We start from the raw sequence: 27422 nt of genomic DNA on the forward strand, positions 1-27422 counted from the left end.
TGCTTCAGCACTTGACCTGGCTACCACTGGTTGTTTCTTACTCCTCCAGGTGACCAAATTGCCTCCAACAAAGGTATAGTATCCAGATGTGGATCTCATATCAGAGATAGACCCAGCCCAATCAGCTTCTGTATATACTTCAATTCTCAAGTGACCATTCCTAGAGAAGAGAAGACCTTTTCCAGGGCATGACTTCAAATACTTGAGGATCCTATAAACTGCATCAAGATGTCCCATCTTGGGTGCATGCATAAACTGACTCACTACTCCAACAGCATAGGTGATGTCAGGTCGGGTGAGTGAGAGATAGATAAGTTTACCTACTAGCCTCTAATACTTTTCAGTATCCACCAAAGGTTCACCACAATCTTCCCCTAGTTTGTGGTTTTGCTTAATAGGGGAGGAGATTGGTTTGCATCCTAAGTAGCCTGTCTCCTTAAGTAGATCAAGAACAAACTTCCTTTGGCAAACATTGATCCCTTGCTTAGATCTTGAAACTTCAATCCCCAGAAAATACTTCAATAGACCAAGATCTTTGATCTCAAACTGCCGAGCCAAATAAAGCTTAAGCTTTGAGATTTCAGCTTCACTGTTTCCCGTGACCACAATGTCATCAACATAAACAATGAGAGCTGTAATAGTGCTGCCCTTTCTCTATATAAACAATGTGTGGTCAGCTTGACTTTGAGTGTAGCCATTCTGTAAGAGGGCTTTTTTGAACCTCTCAAACCAAGCCTTAGGAGACTGTTTGAGTCCATAGAGAGCCTTCCTAAGTCGACACACTTTCCCATTATCACCAGGATGCTTGAACTCAAGAGGAGAGTACATATATACTTCTTCTTCTAGGTCACCATGTAAGAATGCATTCTTCACATCAAGTTGGTACAATGGCCAATCAAGATTTGTAGCCATTGAGAGAAGTACACGGATGGAGTTGTGCTTGGCCACTGGAGCAAAGGTTTCCTGATAGTCAATGCCATACACCTGTGTATACCCCTTGGCGACAAGTCTTGCCTTATACCTTTCCACAGTACCATCAGACTTGAACTTGACTGTGAATACCCATCTGCACCCAACCGGGATTTTCCCTTTAGGGAGTTCAACAAGATCCCAAGTGTGATTCTTCTCAAGAGCCAACATCTCTGTGTTCATTGCTTCTCTCCATTTTGGATCTGCCATAGCCTCTGTTACATTCTTGGGAATAGAGATGGATGAGATAGCCACAGTAAAGGCTTTACCTGTAAGGGAGATAGAATCATAGGAAACAAACTTGGCAATAGGATTAGTGCATGCCCGAGTTCCCTTTCGGTGAGCAATAGGAAGATCTAAGTCTGAGAATGGAGAATTAGAGGAAGGTATACCTGTCTCAACTGATGAAGGCTCAGGATGAGGAGACGAAGAAGGATTTTGGCAGGTCTTCTTTATAGGAAGCCATGAAGGAGGATTTCTCCTATCCTTCGTATACACCAATAACTCCCCCTGTTCTCTGTTTTCCTGTGCACTAGGAGGCTCCCCCTCAACAACAATATCCACAGAATTTTTCTTCCCTTTGTCAAGCTGGAAAGGAGAAATAGGAACAAGAGAGGAGAAAGGAAATGACACAAACTCGGGAACCTCTTCACCTTCAACACCACACTCCCCCTGAAGAGGGGACTGAAAATACGGAATGTTTTCAAAGAAATGAACATCCTTGGAGAGGAGCCACCGACGGGTAGGAGGATGATAGCATTTATACCCCTTTGAGGTGGAGGAATACCTAAGAAAGATGCACTTCAGGGCCTTAGGATCCAATTTAGTGTGGGCAGATTTGCTAATATGGACATAGCAAATACACCCAAACACCCTTGGAGGGAGAGAAAAAGAAGAGGACCTTGAAGGCAAGAGATCAAGAGGAACCTGGAAGTTCAAGACACTAGAAGGCATGTGATTAATAAGAAAGACAACAGTGAGTAAAGCATCAGACCAAAAAGTTTTTGGAACATGCATGGTAAACCAAAGTGATCTAGCCACTTCAAGGAGATGGCGATTTTTTCTTTCAGCCACCCCATTTTGTTGAGGGATATCAACACAAGCCACCTGATGAATAATGCCATGGTCTGAAAAAAAGGTTTCCAAACCACTATACATATACTCCCCACCTTTGTCTGAGCGGACAATTTGGATCCGAGTTTGAAATTGGGTATACACTAACTCATAAAAGTTTGTAAATGCAACATGGACATCACTCTTATGTTTCAAAAGAAAAACCCAAGTAACCTGAGAAAAGTCATTAATAAAAGAAACAAAGTAGCGGAAGCCACGCAAAGAAGTGACAGAGGAGGGCCCCCAAACATTAGTATGGATAAGATGAAAAGGTGAAGTAGATCTATTACCATTAGATGCATAAACTGTTTTACAACTTTTGGCAAATAGATAACGTTCACAATGAAAAACATGCGAGATAGGAAAAGAAATAAACAAATGTGGTAACTGTTTCCTCATAACAAAAAAGGAGGGGTGCCCCAAGCGACAATGCCATAGCAGAATATTTTCCTGAGTACGTCCACCTTCTTGCCCACAAACATAGGACTGAGCTTGCAGAACAGGGGAAGTACTAGTCTCCAAAACATACAAGCCATTAGCTTCACGACCACTGCCAATCACCCTCTTCGTCACCAAATCCTGAAAAAGACAATGGGTGGGAAAGAAGGTGACAAAGCAGTTCAAAGATCTAGTCAATTGACTAACAGAAAGAAGGTTAGTGGCAAAGTTGGGAACATGAAAAACAGACTTCAAGGGTAAAAAAGGTGCAACCTGGATATCTCCCTTACCAGAAATAGAAGAGAAGGTACCATCAGCAATTTTTACCTTATCTTTCCTAGAACAAACAGAATAGGAATTATATAGCTGTGACCTATTAGCCATATGATCTGTGGCACCTGAGTCAATGACCCAAGAGGTGAGGCCGGAGGAGGAAGCCTGCAGTGCAGTGGAAGAACCGGTGGCAGAGGAACCATCCAAATGAGCCATAATCCGGCGAAATGCAGCAATGTCCTCCTTGGAAAGAGAGGATTCATCAGATTCAACAACTCCAACATGAGCCTTAGGCCCTTTCTTCCGCTGTCCTCGCCCTCCAGATGAACCAGCAGGGGGCTTCCCATGGAGATCCTAGCAAAAATCCTTAGTATGCCCATTCTTGCCACAATGGTCACATAGGAATCGACCCTTCACAGCTCCCTTAGCAACCCCCTTATCGGCCCCCTTGGTGGAGTCTTGAGGGATGGAAGAAACAAGTGCAGAGTGCTCAACAGTGGGGGCAGTCCCCATAGCACCCCTACGGGTCTCCTCACTCTGTAGATATCCACACACCTCCTCCAGTGAGGGAAGACTTGGACGGCCAAGGATTTGCACCCTAAGAGGCTCAAAATCAGCATTAAGACCTCCGAGAAGAAATAAGACCCTCTCTCTCTCAAACAATCGATGCACCTTGACCTCATCAACAGGGCATAACTGGAGATCTCTATAATGGTCATACTCTTCCCACAGGCCCACAACAAGGCTATAGTATTCAGAGATACTTCTCTCACCCTGGCGCAAGCTGACAATCTGTTGGAGAAGTTGGTACACCTTAGTAAAGTCCCCAACCCTATCAAAAATACGGGCCACACTATCCCAAATGTCCTTGGTAGTCTGCTTGCCCATAAATCTTCTTCCAATCTCAGGCTTCATGGAGAAATGAAGCCAGGCCATCACCAGGGAATTCTCAGAGTCCCACTTGGGATACCCTTACTCAGTCGGAAGAGGGGCCTGTATACTACCATTGATGTAACCCATCTTTCCCCTACACCGGAGAATCAATTTCATGGACCGGGACCAATCCAAATAGTTGTGGTTCTCAAGTTTGGCAATAGGGAGTTGGATATTGGGACTCTCAAAGGAGGAAGGAAGAAATGGGGCTGTTTGGGCTGTGTCTACAAGAGGCAGGGGTGTTGCAGCATCTTTGTCACCCATTTTGACCTTTAATCAAACACTTGATAGGCCCAAATAACAAATATCTCAACCACAACAACAGTCCCACAAACACAGCAATAGAAAACCAGGAAAAACAGAGATAAATAGCCTGAAAATAGGCCTTTAAATCCCTAAAAACTGATCAAACAACCACGGAGTAAGGATGAGTATTGTTCCTTACCAAAAACGATTCAAATAGACCAAAGAAACTGGTCAAACAAGAACCTATTGAAGCAACAAGAGCCAAAAACCACTGCAGCTGGTGGAAAACAGAGGCAGAACAGCCTGGCCGAGATTCCCTTCTACTCCTTGGGTGCTTCCAAGAGATGTGGGAGGAAACAATGAGAAGAAACAAGACCTCCACACGAAACTAGAGCACTTGGTTGCTCAGTATTTGGACTGCAGACAAGGGAGAAACAGGTCTGAGAAGGTATGCTATTTTCCTTCACAGAGACTGTTCTTCACCTTCCAAACAATCTTCGATCACCTTCAAACTCCAGGAGCAAACTGCTCTGATACCATGTTAGATTTTAGGTTGAAGAAGGAGAAGAGAAGAAAGAGAAGAGAGCAGCCACGGTTTTGGTGTTCAAGTGTTATGTCTCTAACCTAGAGACTAACATGCTTATATTGAAAAGAATAGTAAATTACACCTAGACCCTTGGCCTTATACAAATGACAAAAAATAAGAAAATAATACAAGGGGATATTTACACATATACCCCTGATACAATGCAGCCATTCTTAACAGGAAGCTCTCATTACAGATGTTACAAAAGGGTAAGGACCTAAATACAAGGAATGCCTACATCTTCCTGATAATGCTTGAAGCCAGCCAGCCAATCTTCAACTTGGAGCCCCGTCGATAATTGCATGAGCCCAGCCATATTCCCTTAACATTAACCAAGATTAAGAAATGTTTCTTGATGAACTGGTGTTTAATGTGAGGCCATATAATAATGTAATAGATTTCAACTAATGTCCCCACTGTCTTGAACTTAACTAGAGCTTTCAAGCGGGAGTTCCAGAAATAGTATAACTACCAGCAGTACAAGTATTTAAGTTTGTTTTCAGTGCTGGAAAAATAATAATCTTGATTTCACTAAGGAAGTGTATGATTGGTCCTATGCATCATTAAGTCTCTTTCATAATTTGGGTGATATGATGTAGGATAAAATTGAAAAGAGTCTACCCTATTATTTTGAGATACCAAAATTAAATTTCTATATACATGAGAAGTTTAGAGAGTTTGACTTGGGCTAAAATTTGGTCTCTGGAAATGAGAATAAGAGATTAGATTGGGAAGTTAAAATTTGAGTTTCAGTTTCTGTAGTTCTTGGTGTTAATCCCAGATCAATTGTGAGTGGGGAAATCCCTTTCCTCATATACCTGTGAACCCCTCCTCTTATTAGATTGGTTTTTTGAGATGGAAATCTAATATGGTATCAGAGCAGGTCTCGATCCTGTTGCGAGTCTCAATCCTGCCTCCTTGCGTCCCCTTCCTTCGTTCACATGTATGGTGGTTCTGACCCAGCTACATGTGAGGGGGATTGTTAGATCCCACATCGCCTGTGAGTGGGATCCGCATTCCGTTCATATACCTGATAGTACTTTCACTTAATAGACCGGTCTTTTGAGATGGAATTGTAAAGACCTATCTGATAAGAGGGGTTCACAGGTATATGAGGACAGGGATTTTCCCACTCACAGTTGATGTGGGATTAACACTCCCTCTCACATGTAGGTGGGTCGGAACCACAGGACATGTGGATGGAAATCATAGCTTTCAAATCGCTAGGTGACCCAAGGAGTTGGAGGGGTGGGTAAAAAACTTAAGTTAACACCAACAAGGTGCTCATCCAAAAACAGGCGTCTGGATGCACACCAACAAGGTGCCTAGGCGACGCTTCGACAACCTTGACGGAAATAGAAAAGGGTGGACAGAGCTGGACAAAACCGGTCAAAACCGGAAGGGAGGCAGGATGTAACCTGTTCTAATGCCATGTAGATTTCCATCTCAAAAGACCGGTCTATTAAGTGGAGTTACTATCAGGTATATGAATGGAATGAGGATCCCACTCACAGCTGATGTGGGATCTAGCAATACAGAATGAGTTTCCCACTCATACCCGATGTGGGATCTAACAATCCCCCTTACGTACTGGACACATGAATGAAGGAAGAGGATGCACGAAGGTGGGATTGAGACCCCCAGCAGGATCGGGGACCTGCTTTGATACCATGTTAGATTTCCAGCTCAAAATACCGATCTGATGAGAGGAGGGATTCACAGGTATATGAGGAAAGAAATTTTCCCACTCACAATTGATGTGGGATTAACGCTTGGCTTCTAAAATTTGTGTGAAAACCTAGGATCAACAGGTTTTAAGCGGAAGAAGAGTTGAAATCTGGTTTAGGTGCTTTAGAGGATTTTAGAGAGTTGATAGGAGATTATGGCTGGGTGCTTCTGGATTTATCCTGCGAGATAGTGGGAATAGCTTGATTGTGAGATTTTCAGGTTTTGAAAAGGGTGCCTGTGAACTTTGGGTTAGGGGTGAGGTTAGGACTTAGGAGAGGTTGGGTTCCAATTAAGATTACAGGATAAGTTTTCAGTAGCTATTGTACGTTCAATTGATTATCATCAATGTTGGGAATTTCGACTGGTGCAGTGATTTTGAATCTAAGGAAACAGAAATTTTTGCCAATTTTGCCTATTTTTCTAGATTTTTTCCCCTAGGAAAGAGAAATATTTGCTAATTTTGATAGATTTGCTCGAAATTTGAGATATTGATTTTAACTGCAGAAATAGCAGAACCATAAAGAAACCAGAACACAGAAAGAATATGAAGAATTACCTAATATTCACTCCTAGGGCCTTGAAATCGCACCTACCGTCACATGACCAAAGCATATGAAGAATTCTAATTTTATTAACTGAAAGAAGAAAATCCAGTCCAGTCTTTTTACAAACTTGACCTTTTAATAGGATGTGGTGCTGACTGGAGGTAGTTTGAAACCGTAAAAAAGTCAGTGAACCACGGACCACCCAGTCCAGGTGCTTGGATCATTCAGAGCATTCAGATGAGATGGTCCAACTGCTAGATTATGGTACTGCATACAAAATTTGAGTACAACTTATGTTGTGGAGGAGACTTAAACCCACAAGCATAACGACTGCAGCAGAGCTGCTTCATATTAATTAATGCAACAAATAATAAATTTGTAATACAGTTAAACTTTTTAACTAAATGATGTCAGACTGCTGGACCACCTATTTGTTTTGCCTGAACAGTCCAACAAGTGGTCCGTTTTTAAAAACATTGGTCCAGTTACATGTTTGGTATTCCTTTATGGGCTAAGTTAGGGACTCAGGCTGTTTCTCCACTTAAGTTTCACTTGGACTACTTAAACAGACTCAAACAACTGCCATATGATTCCCCTGCATTAAACCCTGTTACCCACAGATAAAATTAATCCCAAAATGAAGTAAATATATCAACCCAAACCCAAAGCAGTATTGTAACTTTCTAACCCAAAACTATATCCTAAGAATCCAAAGTAACCCTAGTTTGTAAATGGTTAAAATGAAAACTTCTAAACTAATTGGCAATGGCTCTTCCTAGAACCAAATATGTTAAATTTGAATGTAACATTCCAACTCATCCTAAAATCCATATGGTCCTCACTTTATTATGTACTTAAGCGTTAGAATTTTTGGCAACTTTCTTCTTTTTTTATTTGTCTTGCAGCTCCATGCTCAATCCACATTAAATGGTCACTATTCTGAATGTCGAGCATAACTTATTATTAATATTATTATTAGGCCAAGTGACACTTAGGGAACCCAACGTTCGGAGAAATTGCACGTAGGGTACCCAACGTTTGTAATCATATTATTCTGGGTGCCTAACGTCCATAAATATGATGTTTGAGGTACCTCATGTTTCACCAATATTATGTTTGAGGTTCCTTATATTTTTTAAAAATCCAATTTTACCCTTGATGTCTTCTCCAGTGATGGAAGTGAATGAGGAAAGAGAGTAGGGGAGGGAGGGGCTGTTGCAGGTTCACCGGGGATGGGGGAGACGGGGGAGGGCAGGGAAGCGAAGGAGGGAGGGATGGGGTGGAGGAGGGCAGGAAAGCAGGGGCGGGGTCGATCCGAGAAGAAGACGAGATTGACAACAATGACTCCGACCTGATCCGCTGCGGTTCTGCAAGAACCCCTAAACCGGAGGTGCCACGACCAGCTGATGGGGTTGGTGGGTGTTGTATACAGGTACTGCATCACCATCAGCTGCAAACCCGCTCCCATCCCTAATCTCCCTTCCTGTCGCAATCCCTCTCCCCCGCCCCACCATGCTCCCTGCAAATCCACACCCACCTCTAATCCCCTTCCCTGTTGTAATCCCCCGTCCCACCATGCTCCCTCCAAACACGCCCCACCCCTACTCCCCCATCCCTGACACAACCCCCTCCCCGCTGCCCCCACCATCACTTATTTTTGTCTTATAGGAATTAAAAATTCCCTGCTTTCTCCCCCCCCTCCTTTGTTCCATCATTGCTGTGCCCTCCTCCCCCACCCCCGTCCCCACCGCCATTTTCTACCACCACTTATGTGTGTCCGTTTGTTGTTTGACTGCCAAAACAAAGAAAGTAGATAGAAAAATTGAATCGTTGCAGGGGGGTGGTGGTGGTATAAAGAATGAGATGAGTTGCCCCAACATGTGGAGGAAACCTCTTGAAAATGTTTCTGGCAACCCCTTTTGGTCTCCCACTTGATGAATAGTTCCTTGGGAGGACTGGAAAGATTTTTTGGTCTGAACTGGGTGCGATTAAAGAGTCCGAAAACATTTTCAAGAAGTTTGATGTGAATGGGTGGAAAGATTTCTTGGTCTTAACTCTGAACTGGGTGCGATTAAAGAGTCCGAAAACGTTTTCAAGAAGTTTGATGTGAATGGGTGGAAAGATTTCTTGGTCTTAACTCTGAACTGGGTGCGATCATGTGAGCCTTAGCCACCCAACAACAGAGAAACGAGTTTTAAAATATGATAGAAGAAATTCATGCGGGACACATTGATTTGGATGACTTCATTGAGTTGAAACACACAAGAAGTTGCTGATGTGAAGGTTCTTGAGTATTTGAGTAACGCTTTCTCCATATTCAATATGGATCTTAACCGGTCGATTTTGCCAGAGGAACTGCAGAATCAGCAAATATAGTGATGAGTAGAGGTATTACGTTGTACTACAGAGTGTTAGGGTGGGGTGGCAGAGAGGATGGCGCGGAGTTGCAGGGGAGTGTGGGGTGGGATTGTAGGGGAGGGCGAGGAAGAAGGGGGTGGGGTTTGCGGGCCAGGATGAGGTGGGGTGGTAAGGAAGGGGGGTGTGGTGTGGCAGACAGTGAGAGTGGGAGAGGGAGGGAGTGTTGCAGGTGGTGGAAGTGGTGATGGTGGCTGCAGCGTTGATGGTGGTGGTAGCGGCAGTGGTGCAAAATAATGATTGGGGGTATAGTTGGAAATGCAAAGATAGGTACCCCAAACATAATATCACAAACATTGGGTACCCTAGATGTATTTTCTCCGAATGTTGGGTACCCCAAGTGTCAGTTACCCTTACTATTATTAAAGAAAAAAATGATTTTATGCATAGCATATTTCACAAGTTAAATGCAAAATAGGATGAAAACATGACCATCCAATTGTTCAAAACTTGTACACTAGAAAGAATACAAGAGATCTTAGCACCCCTCCCCTCTCCACCCCCCCAACCAAAAAAAAAAAAAAAAAAAGGGAAGTATACGAGGGATCTGGTACAATGTTCGTGTGACAATCGATAAGTCATCCCTGAACAAATACGAGGTCTCACAAGTCACAACTCCCCTTCTATAATCAGAGCTCACTAGCAGACCTTTGCTTCCATTTGAACAAGGTATTTGGAAGAGAGGTAGCCAGATGTCAAATTGATGTCTGAAAAAAGCTACATGTCAAGCTCACCTAATCATGTGGGCAAATATCCCAAGGGTAGGGGAAGCTAGATGTTAAACTTGTTCAATCATATGGGCAGACAATTATGGTCTTTGTTCTACTCTTTTGGACCCATCCTGATGTAGGTGCACTACCTTGTACCGACCCAAACCCATTTAGGCATCCGGACGGAGATGAACCGCATCCAGTGGTCCGGTTTGAGTTTTAGTTCAGTAGGATATTTTACTTTATGATCTATTTTGTAATTGGTTCCATTAGGAATTTGATTTATTTCATAATTTCTTTTTATTGCTGTCGATGGAGTCGTGGTAGAGTTGGAGTTAGGATTTTATTTCTGAAGTCCAAGATAGAGTCAAGTTCTATTTTAATTTTAGAGTTACGTTTGGAGTCTTTTATTTTCGTCTTTAAAATACCAGCTTCTAACTAGAAAGATAGATTGAATAGAATGGAATAGTAATGGTTTGAATCATAGTTATCAAGGCGTCGCCTAGGCATCCAGGCTCCTTGGTCACCTTGGGCGCCTAGGCGGGCGGCTTGGTCCGCGTTGTTGGTGTCGCCTTGATTTTGGACCCTCTCAACCGCCTTGGTTGCCTTGCCGCCTTGATAACTATGGTTTGAATAGCCCGTGTGACTGTGCGTGTGCACTCTTCTCCCCCTTCTTCTTCTTATGCGGTTTCTCCTCTTCTCTGCAACTCTTATATTCCCTTTTCCCCTACCGGCGCTCCACCACATCCAATAATTTTGATCTTTAGGCAAGTCACACTCGACTATTACATTTGTTAATCTCCAAGCCTTACAAATAGCTCAACACTCTGCACTTGTGGAGTTTTCTTCACTTAGGGGCACAGAGTATTATTCACATCTTCATCCCTTTCCCTGTTTGATCATCCTAGCCTTATTGGGCCCAGATTACCCAACCATTTGCATATTTTTCTCATCCAGATCCTGCAAAAGTGCTCATGAATCAGTAGCTTGAGAAATTTTCCCAGGTAAAAGTCCTAGGATATTTTATATCTTTAAGTGTCCTATGTTAAACAAAATGGAAGGACCAAGAATGGTAAAGAAAACTATTCTAGTGATCGATTTGTTCTTTTCCAGTGTTGGATGTTCATTTTAACGTGAGCTGTGAAGATATTGACCTGGATAAGTTCATTTTGCAACGTCTGAATCACGTTAGTCTATTTCATGGATGAGTTTTGAATTTTGTTAATTTTCGTCATCTTTCCTAACAATTGTATTTTCACTCTTTTTCAGTGCTTTGGTGGGTCTTTTTTTCCCAGCTGTAACGGGAATTATGGCAGGTTCAAATCGCTCTGCCTCACTAAAGGACACACAGCGTTCGATACCTGTAGGAACATTGGCTGCGACTGTCACAACTGCTTCTCTATATCTAGTTTCTGTGTTATTTTTTGGAGCTCTTGCAACTAGAAAGAAGCTTTTGACGGACAGGTAGAATATTTTATGGTAAAGTTGGTACTTTGCGACAGAACAACGTGAACATTTGTCTTTCTCTTTATACCTGGGTTTTATTTTTTCCTTTTCAAGTCATAACAATAATGTGGATGTTTCCTGCTCTCTTGATCTATGCTTTACATGGTTTCCTTTTGCAGTTGGTTGTATTTTTGTCTGAACTATGCATTTATGCTCTACTGTAAGAGCGTCCCAGTGCACGAAGATCCCGCTACTGCAGGGTCTGGGAGGGGAGGGCAAATGTACGCAGCCTTATCCCCTGCTTCGCAGGAGTGGCTGTTTCCAAGTTTCGAACCCGCAACCAACAGGTTGCAATAGCGCAGCTTAACCATTGCGCCAAGGCTTGCCCACTTGCGTTATGCTCTTATGTGCTAGAGGCAAATTATACATAACAAACTAACCGTTTATGCAAGACAGTGGGATATCTTGATGAGTTAGTATGCAGCTTCACAAGTTAAAACCGTTTTCTTAAGGCTACCAAGTTATGGTGTCAGGTCACTTTAGTGTCAATTCTTTGTACTTTGTAGGCTCGTTTTGATGGGGATGGTGTTCGTTTTCCTATTTGCAAATCTCGTTTAAGGGTCTAGGTGCTCTCTCATAAGCATGTTCAATCTATGTTGTTTCTTGGATGCTCAACATATCACTCTGTAAAGTGTGACTGATCTTATGGCTGTTCTATGACATTTTACCTTTCGGTTGTAATGGTATGTTTGTTCAGTCTATGTTTTTAGCCAAGATAAGGATGCTAGTTGTTTGTGTATCTCTTGGTCATCAAAAATAAATCACTTTTCTCAGTACCAAATTCTAATTGATATTTTCATGGTGGTGCTGGTTTCTCCTTTAGGATTTTGAAATGTTGGTGCTGATTTCTCTATACCTATCCAATAGGAAAATAAACCAAGTTTATTGAATTTTTTTTGAGGTAATATTTTATTGTAAGGTGTTTGTTATACACACTGTATCCCATACACCTTATGACAATTAACTTATGCTTCTTGTAAGTCTGGCTTGTCAGAGAATCTTTTGATTCTGAACATCCCTTCCGCTGTTCCAATTTGTCTATCACAATTTATGTAGTATTGTCACTGTGTAGAGATAATATACAGAATAGCACATCCTCTGTTCTATCTATGCCTAGTTGATGGCTTGATGCAGATACACCATCTTGGATCGACCCAAACCCATTTGGGTATCCAGACGAAGATGAACCAGGTCCACTTTGAGTGTTTGGATCTAGTAGGGTATTCGTAGTTTATTTACTTTGGGTGTCTTGTAGAAGTTGAGTATGAGTCGTACGAGTCTTTTGTTGTTGTTTTTTTATTATTTGGATTTATATTGAGTCACTTTTAAAGTCTAGTTTTAGATTTCGATTAGGATTATGGGTTGTTTGAGTCTCTAAATACATGGTTGTAATCAGCAAGGTTAGATTTGAGAATGAATAGAAAATTGAGTTTGAAGAGCCATGTGGCTGTGGCTTGTGAGATCTTCTTCTCCCCCCTTCTTCTTATGCGATTTCCCCTCTTCCCTGCAACTCTGAGTTCTTCTCAGAATTTCCCCTCTTTCTCATTGGCCCTTCCACCAATTTGGTATCAGAGCCGAAGGATTCATCTCCTTCTCCCATGCAACTTCTTTCCTTCCGGCTCTCCATCACTAGTTGTCAATCATGGAGTATGGATGCCAAAGAGAGGCTTAATGTTGATCCCTGATGTAAATCTGGTATGAGTGGAAACTGGTCTCCTTAGTTGTTTGATTAAATACATCTCTATTTTACCCATCTTTAGATAAGTCATTTTGATGTACCCACTTAGGATCCATCTTTTCCAGTACTCACTAGAGGAACTGTCTAGGTATTGGAACTTTAGCCTCATGTCAAGGTTATTCTTATTGTCCTTGGATTTATCCACCATTTACATCATTAAGAAAATAATATTTCAATTGTTGATCCCCTTTGAAAAGAACCAATTGACCTTTTGATATTCTAGTTTTCTGTCACAGGCTGAAATAAGTATTACCAACGTTCACATGTCTACGTTATGTATTTTTTCACATTCATGTTCCTGAAAGATTTCTATTGGGGTATTTACTGTTAAGAATTACATATTGATGAAAGAAGATGTGAGATCTCTTGTGCACGTTCCCTGGTACATGTACAGTACTCTTTAAGAATGCAGAGGCTATGAGAAAAGCAATGCTGTTCACGCACCTTCCACCCAAGAGAGAAGAGGGGGGGGGGGAGAGGGAGTTAAACCATTAAAATATCTTCAGAATTTTTAGGTTCCTTTGAAGCTGGATCAATAAACCTAATTCAAGGACCCAGAGGATGGCAAATGTAGAGCGGAACATCATACCAATGTCCATTTCAAAGCCCAAATGCCTCACAGAGAAAACAAACAGTATTAATGGTTTAACTTCCTCTCCCCCCAAGAGAAAACAAACAGCATCATCCGCCTCTGTTTACGAGATTTCTGGTAAACTCTTTCTCCAGATGCTTGTCCACAAAAGAAATCAGCTTAGGAAGCTGTCCAGCTTCAGTTGGGACCTTCTAATAGTTGAAGTTTTCTTTGTCTTTGTTTCGATGAAACTACAGCTCCAGCTACAATAATATCTATAATTGAGGAGGTCATTGCCAAGCTATATCTTTCGGGTACTTCATCAAACCATACACCATGCCAGAACTTTTCAATACTCTCACAGACAAATGCCTTACAGAAAAGTAGGTCCCCCCCCCCCCCTGCGTGTATGCTATTGTAATTTGGAGTTTCAGTGCTCTTTCATTACTCATTACTTCTCCAAAGCTAATTGCCTGGCAAGTCCTCGGAACCTCTTCTGATTACCCTGTGACTTCCATGCTGGATTGACAATCCCATATACATTCTTATCATCATCAGTTTTTAGTGCCTTTTTCTTTGGCTTTTCTTTACATAATGAATCTGGTGTGTTCTATTAAAATTGGATCTAGTGGGTGTAATGTAATTAGGAGAGGATCTGGGTACTAGTTGGCATATATCTATTTCAATTTATTGAAACCAAATGAAAGAAGTATAGTATTTGAATTTCTGTGCATTATTAAACATATGCAGGCTACTTACAGCTACAGTGGCTTGGCCCGTTCCTGTAATCACTTATGTTGGGATTATCCTCTCCACTCTAGGTGCAGCACTTCAAAGTTTGACAGGGGCTCCACGATTGCTTGCAGCAATTGCCAACGATGACATTCTTCCAGTTCTTAACTACTTCAAGGTTGCGGAGGGGGGTGAGCCCCATGTTGCTACCCTCTTTACGGCCTTCATCTGTTGTGGATGTGTCGTGATTGGGAATCTGGATCTTATCACACCGACCGTTACAATGTTTTTCCTTCTTTGTTATACCGGTGTCAACTTATCTTGCTTCCTTCTTGACCTTCTAGATGCTCCAAGCTGGCGTCCTCGGTGGAAATTTCACCATTGGAGCCTCTCTCTTCTTGGAGCCTCACTTTGTATAGGTATGCAACCTTACTTGCTCATTGTCTATCCATGGATTTTCGTTTATTTTTTCCTTTTCTCTGGAGGACTTGTTCAGGAGAGGGGAATGAATAGAAAAATTAGAAAATGGGTGAACAGCGTTGCTCTCAAAAGAACCCTGCCACCCCATACCCCAGCACCACCCTCCCCCCAAAAAAAAAAAAAGAAGGAAAAGAAACAATCATGAAAGAGAAATGTTAGCCAAATAAAATGCTATTCCATTTTCAGAGTGAAATATCTTATCTCCATTTATTCTTATTCAATGGTTCAAATGCTAATCCATTTACATATAGAATTTGTTTAGCCATTCAAAATATTTAAGTATGTTTTTTTATTTAAATGTTTTCGTATGGGGAAACTTAACGTGTCCACTTGGATTGATGGCCAACCATGCAGGCAGCTTATGTGCAACAAATAATGTGGTCCAAATTCACGGGTTTCAGATACATCATTTAATATATGCTTCCTGGAAAAAGGGTACAACTAGGGTGGTTTGGATTGACCCGAGTCCAAAATTGTCTATTAGAAAAGGGGGGGGGGGGGGGGGGGAGTAAGGCTGATGTTATGAACTGAAAAATAATGAGGTCTAAACTTGAACCAGGGACCTGTTGGAATTTAGCTCAGACAAGATCACAGATTAAAGGAATAAGAACCAGAATCAGAGAAAAGTTAATAACTTGAGAAGAACAGTTCTGATGTGCTTGAAACTGTAACGGAGGGGTCACTCTAATAGGGAGATAAGGTCATCAAAGTTTGATCCAATTCTGATGGTTGGATCTGGAACCTACTGCAACTAGGAAAACTCAAGAATTGCATATTCGATTTAAGAGTTCTAGGGATTCAAAAACAGAGTTAAATTAGGGATCCATATGGTGAATTTAGCCAAATGTATCAGAATTGAAAACAAACAGTATTTGACTTAAACTAGGAAATCAGAATTCTCTTCAAAGTTTACGGTTTTGAAACAGAAATTGAAATCTGTGAACAAGACAACAAACCAAAACCAGAATATAGTACAATCACCAATAAACAATTCAGCAATTAGAACTGATCTAGAAAACAAACCTGAATATGAAAGTTGTAGTAGAACAATAGAGCTGCAGGAATAGAGTTAAGAACTCTGACCTTAAATTACTTGAATGATGGAGGGAAGAAAAAAAAAGAATTTGAAAGATAAAACAGATATGATAATAGGATAATGGAGCAGGAATCCACCTAATATGTTGTTATGGAATCCATAAAAAACCAGTGAAGAGAATCTACTCTTTCACTAAAGAATCCACCTTAGTTTTCACTTGGAATCCATTAACACTATTGGATCCACAGCATTAAGCACTGAATCCATAGAGACAAAATTCAGAAAACTGAATATCTTTATAAATCCGTGCCTAAATGGTTGGATATATATATATATATATATAGACTCTCAAAATTTGACTCCTATAATGACTAGAAATAGCCTAACCCAACTAGTAATCAAACTAGCTACTTAATTGACTAATAAAAGGCTTAAAACAACTAGAACTCCAACTTAGGGCTGATTTGGTATGATTTGTATTTCAATTTCATGGGGTGATTTCTATTTCGGAAGTTGTTTGGTTTGATTTCTGCACCTTGTTTCAATGAAATAGAAATCAAATTTCACTAAAATTCTGAAATTGGTGAGAAGCTCTTTCAATTTCGAAATTGAAATTGCATTCATTCTTGCTCTTTAATGAGCACATGGTTAATTTGATGGACAAAGCAGTAATTTCATATTAAAAATAAAACACCGCCCTCTTCTTCTCCTGATGGTCTAACCATGACCACCGCCACTATCCCACCCACCACCTCCCCCCCCCCCCCCAGCAACCACCACCAACACCACCCCTTCCCAGAGCTAACAGTGTAGAAGAAAAGAGAAGAAGACTCTTCAGTCCTTGTGGGAATAGAAGACTAATAAGACTAACTAAGAAGAGCAAACTAAACAATACAATAAAAATCAATGCTAAAAAACAGAACAGAATACTGCAGGGTATGACAGTAATGCCCTTGTGGTACCATATACATATCTAACACAATTAAAGTGGCCTATTACAATGAAAACCTCTTGAACCAAAAGGCCAACACATATGTAACCTGACCCAAAGCTTATTTCTACTAATATAAGCCCATTTTTTTTTTTGATTTATCTGCATAAAAAAATCAACTTGTAAGCTGAACCAACTTGTTTAAAGGACCAACCAAAGAAACAAGTTGGTCCCACTGAGAATCTTAAACTTGGTTGCATTGATTGAGCCGTGTTGGATTGGATGGATGCATAAAATAAAATCAAGTTAACATGAGAACTGAAGGACTTCAAATCTTATCATTTTGCAAATAACCAGCTCAACCTATTAATCAATTTCTCAATCTGAATCCAATGTAGGTTTGATTTTCTTAGCTACAATCTTACCTGGTTTGGGTTGGGTTGGGTTGGTTGGGACATGGTCATCTTTGGCTTATTTCATTTTTCAAATTAAATTGAAACATAACGAGTTTCATGCAAATTTTTTGTTTCTTAAATCTTTAAATATCTGGGCTACTATGAGGGAAATATGGAAATGCATGTAGATGATATCCTGATACTACTGGGGTTTGATCTTGGTTGACAGGCTCACATTTTTTGTTTCATTCAGTTCAAACTCGAAGTAATTTGATTTTTGACATATAAAGCACTATTATCAATCTAACTATCTAAGTAATAAGAGAAATCATATAATTGTATATCTACTTTCAAACAGTTACACATAAAATAGAAGTTGCATATTCTTGGGCCTCAACTCAAGCCCAACTACATCTGAAAGTCCAGTTGCACCTCTGGGATTCAGCTGATCTCAATTCGATGCGCATCTAGAAATTCACAATGCCCATGATTGATTACAAGGGCTGTGACAATACAGACTACCATTCTTTCAGATGACTGCCAAGTGATTTTCTCGGATGGTCGGGATTATGCAATCATATCCATACAGGTTTTGGTTATGGAGCTCGTGAATGGATATGTTTTGAGGAGTAAGATCCACCCATCCAGCATAACTGAAGATAAGGGCATCTATGTCAAAACAAAAAAAAAAAAGAAGGTATGGGAATGGGGACATGCTAAAATGTGCCAAAAGGAGGGGTTAATCTTCTTATCCACAGCCATGTCCAAAGTGCCCAACTTTTGGGTACATGTTGGATGTGTATCCCCTACCATACCCATTTCCACGTCGCGTCATGTCAACACGGGTGATTTTTGGGGTACATGGATTGTCTGTGTAATATAGATCATAAAATTTTTCTTTTTAATTTGCATTTCCCCCTTTTTTGGTTGCATAGTAGATTTCTCAGGTGGAGACCACTCTGATTTAATTTTATATTCATTTTCTCTTATCCCAAATTAGAAGCAAAAGAGTTCATTGGAGTGAGAATCTATATGGTGTCGTTTTTTTTTTATTCGGAATCATTATTGCTTAATCATTTTGGACTGTAAATTGTTGTGCATGAAAATGTTTATTTAAGAGCCATATTTACCTGCTGCTTTTGTGATTGGTGCAGTTATCATGTTCTTGATCTCGTGGGCATTCACAGTGGTGTCTCTTGCCCTTGCCGGCCTTATATATTATTATGTGTGCTTAAAAGGGAAGGCAGGGGACTGGGGTGATGGTTTCAAGAGTGCATATTTCCAACTGGCCCTTCGCAGTCTCCGGTCGTTGGGAGGTATCGTATTAATACTCAACTCAGCTCCACTAAGCCTTTTCCCAGCTAAATGGAGGATGTATTGTAGCATATCCTTGGGTTTTGATCTGAAAAGGAAAAGTTTTTGGTAGAATTTAAATAAGATTTTATCACAGTTTAGTTAGAGAATTTTAGGCTTGAGAATTTTTAGCTGGTGATTTTTCTTTTCAGGATGGGACCTGTGTGTAGGATTGTAATTAGGTGCTAATCTATAAGAAAAAGGGAAAAACTATTTGAAGGAGTTAAAGAGAAGAATTTAATAATTGATGTCCACTACCAAGGTTTTGTATGCTTCGAGGAAGTTGCCTTCAATTTTCTGGTGTGCAATTAAGGAACCTGGGTTTCTTTCCAGTATCATCATGTATATTATATTTTGATTTTGTGGGGTACTGCAGAGCTGGATAATGGGTTGCACTACTTCTCCTCCTATCATACACCCTAGGTAGATGGTTGGTGAATCATACTTTGCTGCCATTCTGTAGGGATATGGGCATCTTCCTGCCTGTTGGAAATCATTTATTCTTCTGGGCAATTATAAGTTCAATTACTGCTGAACCTGACTGCTAGCCCCAGTCCAAAACAGTTTATCAGGTGAATTAAGACCTAGGAGCTTGGAAGGAGTGATTGTGCTCCAGTACTTGATACATGGCTGCCTGGTGATGTTCAAACCTAGTTCCAAAATGTTGTAATATGGGTCCAAGGGTAAATCTGTCCATGGGGGTATTCTTGTATGTGGGTTTTAGTCCCACATTGCTTAGTTATATTTTTGTCATATGATTTCAAGATTATAAATAAAGGTTGGGCTATGATCACATTGATCAAGCCAGTATTCACGGAATTCCACATTGAAATCATATGACAAAAATATAACTAAGCAATGTGGGACTAAAACCCACATACAAGAATACCCCCATGGACAGATTTATCCTTGGACCCATATTATAACACTCCCCCTCAAGTTGGTGCATACATATCAAACATGCCCAACTTGCTAACAGTAGGAAAGAACAATTTTGTACTGATTCCTTTGGTAAGGATATCAGCCAACTGTTCACTAGACTGAATAAATGGAATACAAATAATTCCTTGTTCCAGCTTCTCTTTGATGAAGTGCCGGTCAATCTCAACATGTTTGGTCCAATCATGTTGGACCGGGTTGTGAGCAATGCTGATTGCTAACTTGCTGTCATAGTAGAGTCGCATAGGAAGATCAGCACTCATCTCCAAGTCTTGAAGAAGCCCCTTGAGCCAAAGAAGCTCACAAATACCCTGTGTCATAGCTCGGAATTCAGCTTCAGCACTAGATCGAGCCACAACAGGTTGTTTTTTGCTTCTCCAAGTAGTTAGGTTACCTCCAACAAATATGCAATATCCAGATGTGGACTTCTGATCATCAGGACTGCCAGCCCAATCTGCATCAGTGTACGCTTCTATCCGGAGAAGGCCGTGTGGAGAGAACAATACTCCTTTCCCCGGAGCTGACTTGAGGTAACGGAGAATTTTGTATGCTGCTTCCAAGTGAGAAGAGTGAGGATCATGCATGTATTGGCTGACAAGGCTTACAGCAAATGTGATGTTTGGCCGGGTATGTGAAAGGTAAATCAATCGATCCACTAACCTCTGATAGCTGCCTTTGTCCACTGGCTCACCTTCCTTACTCTTCAAATGTGTGTTGGGCTCCAGAGGGGTATCTGCTGGTTTACACCCAAGCATCCCTGTTTCTTTCAATAAATCCAAGGTATATTTCCTTTGAGAGAGATATACCCTTAGTTGAATAGGCAACCTCAATCCCTAGGAAGTACCTCAATTTGCCCAAATCCTTGACTTCAAACTCCGTGCCCAAATAAGCTTTCAGCTTCTGAATCCATGTGCATCACTGCCTGTAATTACTATGTCATCAACATAGACAATCAAAAGGGTAACTTGCTGTCCCACTCTCTTAACAAACAATGTGTGGTCTGCATTACTTTGCTTATACCCATATGCGATCATGGCCTTGTGGAATCGGCCAAACCAAGCCCTTGGGGACTGCTTCAGACCATACAGTGCCTTCTTTAACTTGTACACTTTCCCCTGAGTCTCTGAAGAGGTAAAACCCGGGGGTACCTCCATGTAGACATCTTCTTCCAAGTCTCCATGTAGGAAGGCATTCTTCACATCAAGTTGTTGAAGTTCCCATCCTTGATTTACAACACAAGAAATGATGACCCGTACAGTATTCATCTTCGCTACAGGAGCAAAAGTCTCTTGTCTTGATAATCGATTCCTTGGGTTTGAGTGAACCCTTTGGCGGCTAATCTCGCCTTGTATCTCTCCACAGAACCATCAGCCTTGTGCTTCACAACAAAGACCCATTTACAACCAACAGGCCTCTTCCCATGTGGAGAACTTACCAAATCCCAGGTCTGATTTTTCGCAAGGGCAAGCATTTCTTCATTCATTGCCTCCTTCCATTTTGGTTCGGCTATTGCTTCCTGCCAAGTGTTAGGTATAGAGACAGAGGGCAAAGAGGATATGAAAGCATGAAAGGCAGGAGTTAGAGAGTTGTAGGATACAAAGTTTGATATAGGATGCTGAGTACAACTTCTTTTTTGTTTGCGAACAGCAATGGGTAAATCAAGACTAGGATCAAGAGGGGCTTACCCGAAGAATGACTAGGAGCAAGATTTAGAGTAGGAACAGATGCTGATTGCATAGGTGGTGCAGCAGTGGTGGTTTCTTTCTCTTTGTACCGAGGACCATCTGTAGGAAAATCAGTTCCCCAAGTGTATTTCTGTTTCACAAGTCTCTCCCCCTGCACCTGTTGCTCAATCTGTCCCACTTCTTGTTCTTGACTTCTAACTCCATCCTCTAGTTCAATAGAAACATCTTCAATTGTTGGTATCTCAACATCTAAAGGAGCAATCAGCGGGACCTCTTCATTACTTTGAGTCTCCCCCTGCAGAGGTACCGGCTGTGGAAAGTAAGCCTCCGACTCCTGAAAGACAACATCCATGGTGACCAACACCTTTCTGGTAGGAGGATGGTAGCATTTATAGCCCTTCTGAGTCCGTGAGTAACCAAGAAAAATGTACCGTAATCCTTAGGGATCAAGCTTACCATGGATGTGGTGATTTCGTGCAAACACAACACAGCCAAACACTTTTAGGGGCACCACAAAGGTGGATTTGCCAACCAACATCTCCAAGGGACAGCGGCCACCTAAGACACGAGATGGAAGTCGATTGATTAGGTAAGTAGCTGTAAGCACGGCATCACCCCAGAAACGAGGAGGGACAGACATGGTGAACATAAGGGAATGAGCTACCTCCAGTAGATGTTTATTCTTGCGTTCAGCCACTCCATTTTGAGCGGGAGTGTCAACACAAGAAGTCTGGTGTATGATCCCATGGCCGTCCAAATAGGAACGGAAAGCACCATCCATATATTCCTTGCCATTATCTGAGCGAAGAATCTTCACCTTGGCATTGAACTGGGTCTGGACCATTTTGCGGAATAACATAAAACAATTGAACACATCACTCTTGCTATGCATCAAATATACCTAAGTCGTCCGGCTAAAACAATCGATAAATATGACAAACCATCTAAACCCAGAGGTAGAAACACAACGGGCAAGGCCCCAAACATTAGAATGAATTAAACCAAAAGTAGTCAAATTTCTGTTGTCTGAAATAGGAAAAATACTCCGAGTTTGCTTTGCCAAAGTGTAATCATCACAAGAAAAGTTGTGTTTATTACATTGTTTTACCAGACTAGGAAATAAAGTATATAAAACCCCAATCGAGGGATGGCCCAAACGACGATGCCAATTATTTAACTCAAGCAATGCAGAATCAAAACTAGAAGATGCCGGCTGTGATGTCAATGCTGTCCGGGAATTTTCAAGCATGTACAGACCACCAACCACCTTACCACATGCAATCGTACTGTCCGTTTCCAAATCCTGAAATAAACAATGAGTTGGAAAAAATATTACTTTGCAGTTCAAATCCTTAGTCAGACTACTAATGGACAACAAGTTAGTAGTAAACTTAGGAACATGTAAAACAGAGGAAAGAGTGAGAGAGGAGGAGCACTGAACGGATCCCTTCCCAGAAATAGAAGAAAGAGACCCATCAGCAACCCGAACCTTTGACTGGCCTGAAAGAGGAGTATATGTGGTAAAAACAGAGGAAGAACCTGTCATATGGTCGGTTTCTCCTGAGTCAATAACCCAAGAGTCAGGCATGACCGAGGTGCAATTCCCACCAAAAGAAATACCTATGGAAGAAGGTGCATTGGAAGGAGCAGGTAGAGACAAAGCCGAAGCCGCCATGGAAGGAGATACAGATGCCGAAGAAGATGTATCCAAGCGATTCATCATATCCTGCAGATTGTGCAACTCAGCCATCACAGAAGAAAGAGACTGTTCAGATGGATCTTCAGTAGCAACCTGATTAGCACGAGAGGAACTAGGTCGATTGGAACCCCCCCTTCCATGCCCATGAGTATCCGCAGGATGACCATGAAGCTTCCAACATCGGTCCTTAGTGTGCCAGTCCTTCCCACAATGATCGCATTTAATAGGCGGGCGATCACTAGATGGCCGATCAGTAGGAGGAGGACGAGAGGAATTTCCACGGGAAGATTGAGAACCAGAAACAAGGGCTGACCTTTCCTGAGTGACAGGATGAACCACGGCAGTGCGCCTCGTGTCCTCAGCCGAAAGTATGGCATAGGCCTGCTCCAAAGAGGGAAGAGGATTCCGATTTAAAATATTGGACCTGATATTATCAAATTCAATGTTGAGGCCGGCCAAAAAATCAAACAGCCGTAGACCATCCTCCCACTTCCTGAAGGCCGTCACGTCAACATCTGTGGTAGCCTTAAATGTGCCCAAAAAATCCAATTCCTGCCATAGTGTGCATATGGTATTGTAATATTGGGACAGCGACAACTATAGCTGCTTGGTAGTATGGAGCTTTTGATGAAGTTCATAGCATTGGGCTGCATTCCCAACCTGAGAGTATGTGTCATGAGCCGTCTTCCAAATTTTCGTAGCGGTGTCAAGGAGCAGATAACGACCAGCAATGGTCTGGTCCATGGAATTAACCAAATAGGACATCACCAAAAAATTGAAATTCATCCATCGATCCTAAGCCGATCCAGCCTCTGTAGGCCTGACCTTAGTGCCCGTGATATAACCAGAGAGCCCACGGGAACCAATAGCAAATAAACAGGAACGAGACCACAAAAGATAATTGTTGCCATTCAACTTTATGGGATTCACCGGAAAGGGAACAAAGTCCCGCTGGTTGGAATCGTCAGAACCAGTCGAAGTAGCCGTGATCTCAACTCGTCAGGCATGGTGGCTGGAGAAAAATAGGCAGAGACAAATCCCCCAAAAAAAATCAGAACATGTATAGGGGAAAAAACAAACCCCTGGTGGGAGTCAACTCACCACCAAGGGATGGAAAAAAAATCGAACAAGGTGGAGGCCCTCCCGAGGTGCGTAGAGGTGGCGGAAAAGGAGGGAGGGACCTGCGGAGGTGGCGGGAGAAAGGGAGAGGGCAGGCGGTGGTCGGCAGTGGCTGGTGGAGGTGGTGGAGGGTTGGCGGTGGCTGGCGGAAGTGTGGAGGGGCTGGCGGTAGGTGGCGGAAGTGGTGGAGGGGTTGGCGGTGGGTGGTTTTAGGGCAGAATGGCGGAAAAGAAAAAGAAGAGAGAAAAAATGAAAAAATTTTACTTCCCATATCCCCGGAATATTTTTGGCTCTGATACCATGTGGAATTCGGTGAATACTGGCTTGATCAATGTGATCACAGACCAGCCTTTATTTATAATATTGAAATCATATGACAAAAATATAACTAAGCAATGTGGGACTAAAACCCACATACAAGAATACCCCCAGGCCTTCTTCCCCTTCCCCTTTTCCACCCCTTTTCTTCCTAATAAGGAAAAAGCATACTTAAGAGCAATCAGGGAAATGAATTTCCAGCAGTTTAGTATGCTGTGTTCCAAGTGGTGACACATTAGTCAGTTGGCTTGGGGTCCATGAAGATGCTTATGTATCGTATTTATGTATACTGTTTCCTAGTAACTTTTTCTTTCCCAACTTACTGTTATCATAATTTACTATTTGTTGTTTTTCTATTTGACTTCTGGTAACTAACCTCACAGATGAACTTTGCAGCTGACCAAGTTCACCCTAAGAATTGGTACCCAATCCCCCTCATATTCTGTAGGCCATGGGGGAAGCTTCCGGATAATGTCCCCTGCCATCCAAAACTTGCTGACTTTGCTAATTGTATGAAGAAGAAAGGGCGAGGCATGTCTATCTTTGTCGCGATTCATGATGGGGATTACCATGAGTGTGCTGAGGATGCCAAGGCTGCTTGGCGTCAGCTCAGCGCCTATATTGAGTATAAACGCTGTGAGGGTGTAGCAGAGATTGTGGTTGCCCCCAGCATGTCTGATGGTTTCCGTGGGATTGTCCAGACCATGGGCCTTGGCAACCTCAAACCCAACATTGTGGTGATGAGATATCCAGAGATATGGCGTCGGGAGAATTTAACTCAGATCCCAGCCACCTTTGTCAGCATCATCAATGACTGCATTGTCGCCAATAAGGCAGTTGTTATTGTCAAGGGGCTTGATGAGTGGCCCAATGAGTACCAGAGACAGTATGGTACCATTGACTTGTACTGGATTGTAAGAGATGGTGGTCTTATGTTGCTTCTCTCCCAGCTTCTGCTTACCAAGGAGAGCTTTGAGAGCTGCAAGATTCAGGTCTTCTGCATTGCTGAGGAGGATGCAGATGCAGAGGAGCTCAAAGCTGATGTGAAGAAGTTCCTATATGATCTCCGGATGCAGGCTGAGGTGATAGTCATAACAATGAAGTCGTGGGAGGCCCATGTGGAGGATGGTGCACAGCAAGATGACTCAATGGAGGCATTCACTGGGGCCCAGAAACGAATAGCAGCCTACTTAGGAGAGATGAAGGAGAAGGCTCAGAGAGAAGGGTCTCCTCTGATGGCTGATGGGAAGGCTATTGTTATTAATGAGCAGCAGGTAGAGAAATTCCTTTACACTACTTTGAAGCTGAATTCAACAATACTACGATACTCAAGGATAGCAGCAGTGGTTCTTGTGAGCCTTCCTCCACCTCCATTGAACCACCCCGCTTACTTTTACATGGAGTACATGGATCTGTTGGTACAGAATGTACCGAGGCTGTTGATAGTGAGGGGATACCGTAGAGATGTTGTAACTCTCTTCACGTAGCGGCAGGAATATTTTGATTTTTTTTTCTTTCTTTGGCCTTCATGCTGTATTTCTTATTCTTCTTGTTCATATATTTTTTTGTTTTCTTTTTAAACTTTTTGTATTTTTTATGTTTAAATTCATTCTTTTCCCCCCGCCCCCTCTCTCTTGTTGAGCTGTTGTCTTCACGCTCTTCCTCATTGTCCACATAACCCTAACATTTTTGTAGTTCATTTATTTAAATTAGTTTATTTGTTTAAATTTATTCCTTTTTGTACCTTTTTTTGGGGGTTGGGGTATGGAGGAATACACTTCCTGTTGCTTAGCAATTATCTTCACTCTTCTCCCCATCTCCACATTTCCGTTTGTAGTATTTTGTGTTGGGAACCTCACATTTTACTAATTCTCATAAACACAAGAAGCACCCAAGGCAAAAGCTTCACCCACCAAAGCATCTGCTAGGAAATTACTCTCTTTATAAACATGATAAATAGTAGCATATGGCAGTTAATTACATCAAAGACGCTTATGAGGCTAGGGAATTACAAAGTAACTCCTCATTGATTAAAATGACTAAAACAAGCCATCCTGTGACTCCTGGAAATTTTAGCTTCTTGGATCAAGACTTCTTTGGTTGCTCACGGATGAAATGGTTCGTCTCAGTGGGGGCAGTTCAAGAGGTACTCCTCTGGGTTCAGTTCTCTACTGACTGACCCGGCAAAACTTGGAGAAAGAAACGTAGCAGCAGGACTCATAGGGAGTAGGGTTGCAACAGGGTCGGGTTGGGCCGGGCTTTTTAAAACCCCAGTCCAACCCTGAGTCTCCTTAGCTGGGCCCAGGCCCGACCCGACCCTGACTCAGGGCCTGGAAAATCCAACCTTGACCCCCCTCAGGGTCGGGTCGAGCTGACCCTGATTGGCCCTGATCATGGAGTGATGGAAGGGAGAGATGCATGGACTGGACTAAGTTGGCTTGGATCGGGAAGAAAATTATCAATTTTACATAAAATAACACTATAATAAAATGTATTATCACTTATTATCTTCATATATAATATATTATATAAAAAAATATGTGTGACATTTGAAGTTTATATTATATGTAGTATATCAATATATATTTTATAGTATAACTTAAAACAGGGTTGGGTTGGGCCGGGCCGGGCTCAGCCTGAGGCTTCAACCCTGGTCCAACCCGACCCTAACTCAGGGCCAGAAATTTTCAGCCCTAACCCACCCTTAGGGCTAGGTATCTCAGCCTAGGCCCTGTTCGGGCTCAAGGCGGGTTCAGACCGACAGGGCCAAACTTGCACCCCTAATAGGGAGTGCTACAAGTGGCTATGGTGATGGAGTGGAATAAAGAGTTTTCAGATTGGTTGTTGACGGAAGGAAGATGAAGGGGTAGGCAAGGTTCTAGGAATCAGTATCAAATTGGACGTGACTCGTGATCATTACCAATCGGCTGATATGGTATGGATATGTGTTTTTTATGAAAAATT

The 27422-nt window shown here is 41.9% G+C and overlaps 1 protein-coding gene across 1 annotated transcript in view; it reads left to right on the forward strand.

Moving 5' to 3' along the window:
• LOC122650309 (cation-chloride cotransporter 1-like) overlaps positions 1-26134 on the forward strand; it is a 57970-nt gene extending 31836 nt beyond the window's left edge. Inside the window, exons 10-13 of the mRNA XM_043843700.1 lie at positions 11226-11420; positions 14522-14922; positions 18500-18661; positions 24855-26134. Coding sequence (XP_043699635.1) covers positions 11226-11420; positions 14522-14922; positions 18500-18661; positions 24855-25945 — 1849 coding nt within the window. The 3' untranslated portion in view covers positions 25946-26134. The remainder of the gene's footprint in view (positions 1-11225; positions 11421-14521; positions 14923-18499; positions 18662-24854) is intronic.
• Positions 26135-27422: the final 1288 nt, after the last annotated feature.

The sequence above is a fragment of the Telopea speciosissima genome, chromosome 2, assembly GCF_018873765.1.
Source record: "Telopea speciosissima isolate NSW1024214 ecotype Mountain lineage chromosome 2, Tspe_v1, whole genome shotgun sequence".
Classification (NCBI taxonomy): domain Eukaryota; kingdom Viridiplantae; phylum Streptophyta; class Magnoliopsida; order Proteales; family Proteaceae; genus Telopea; species Telopea speciosissima.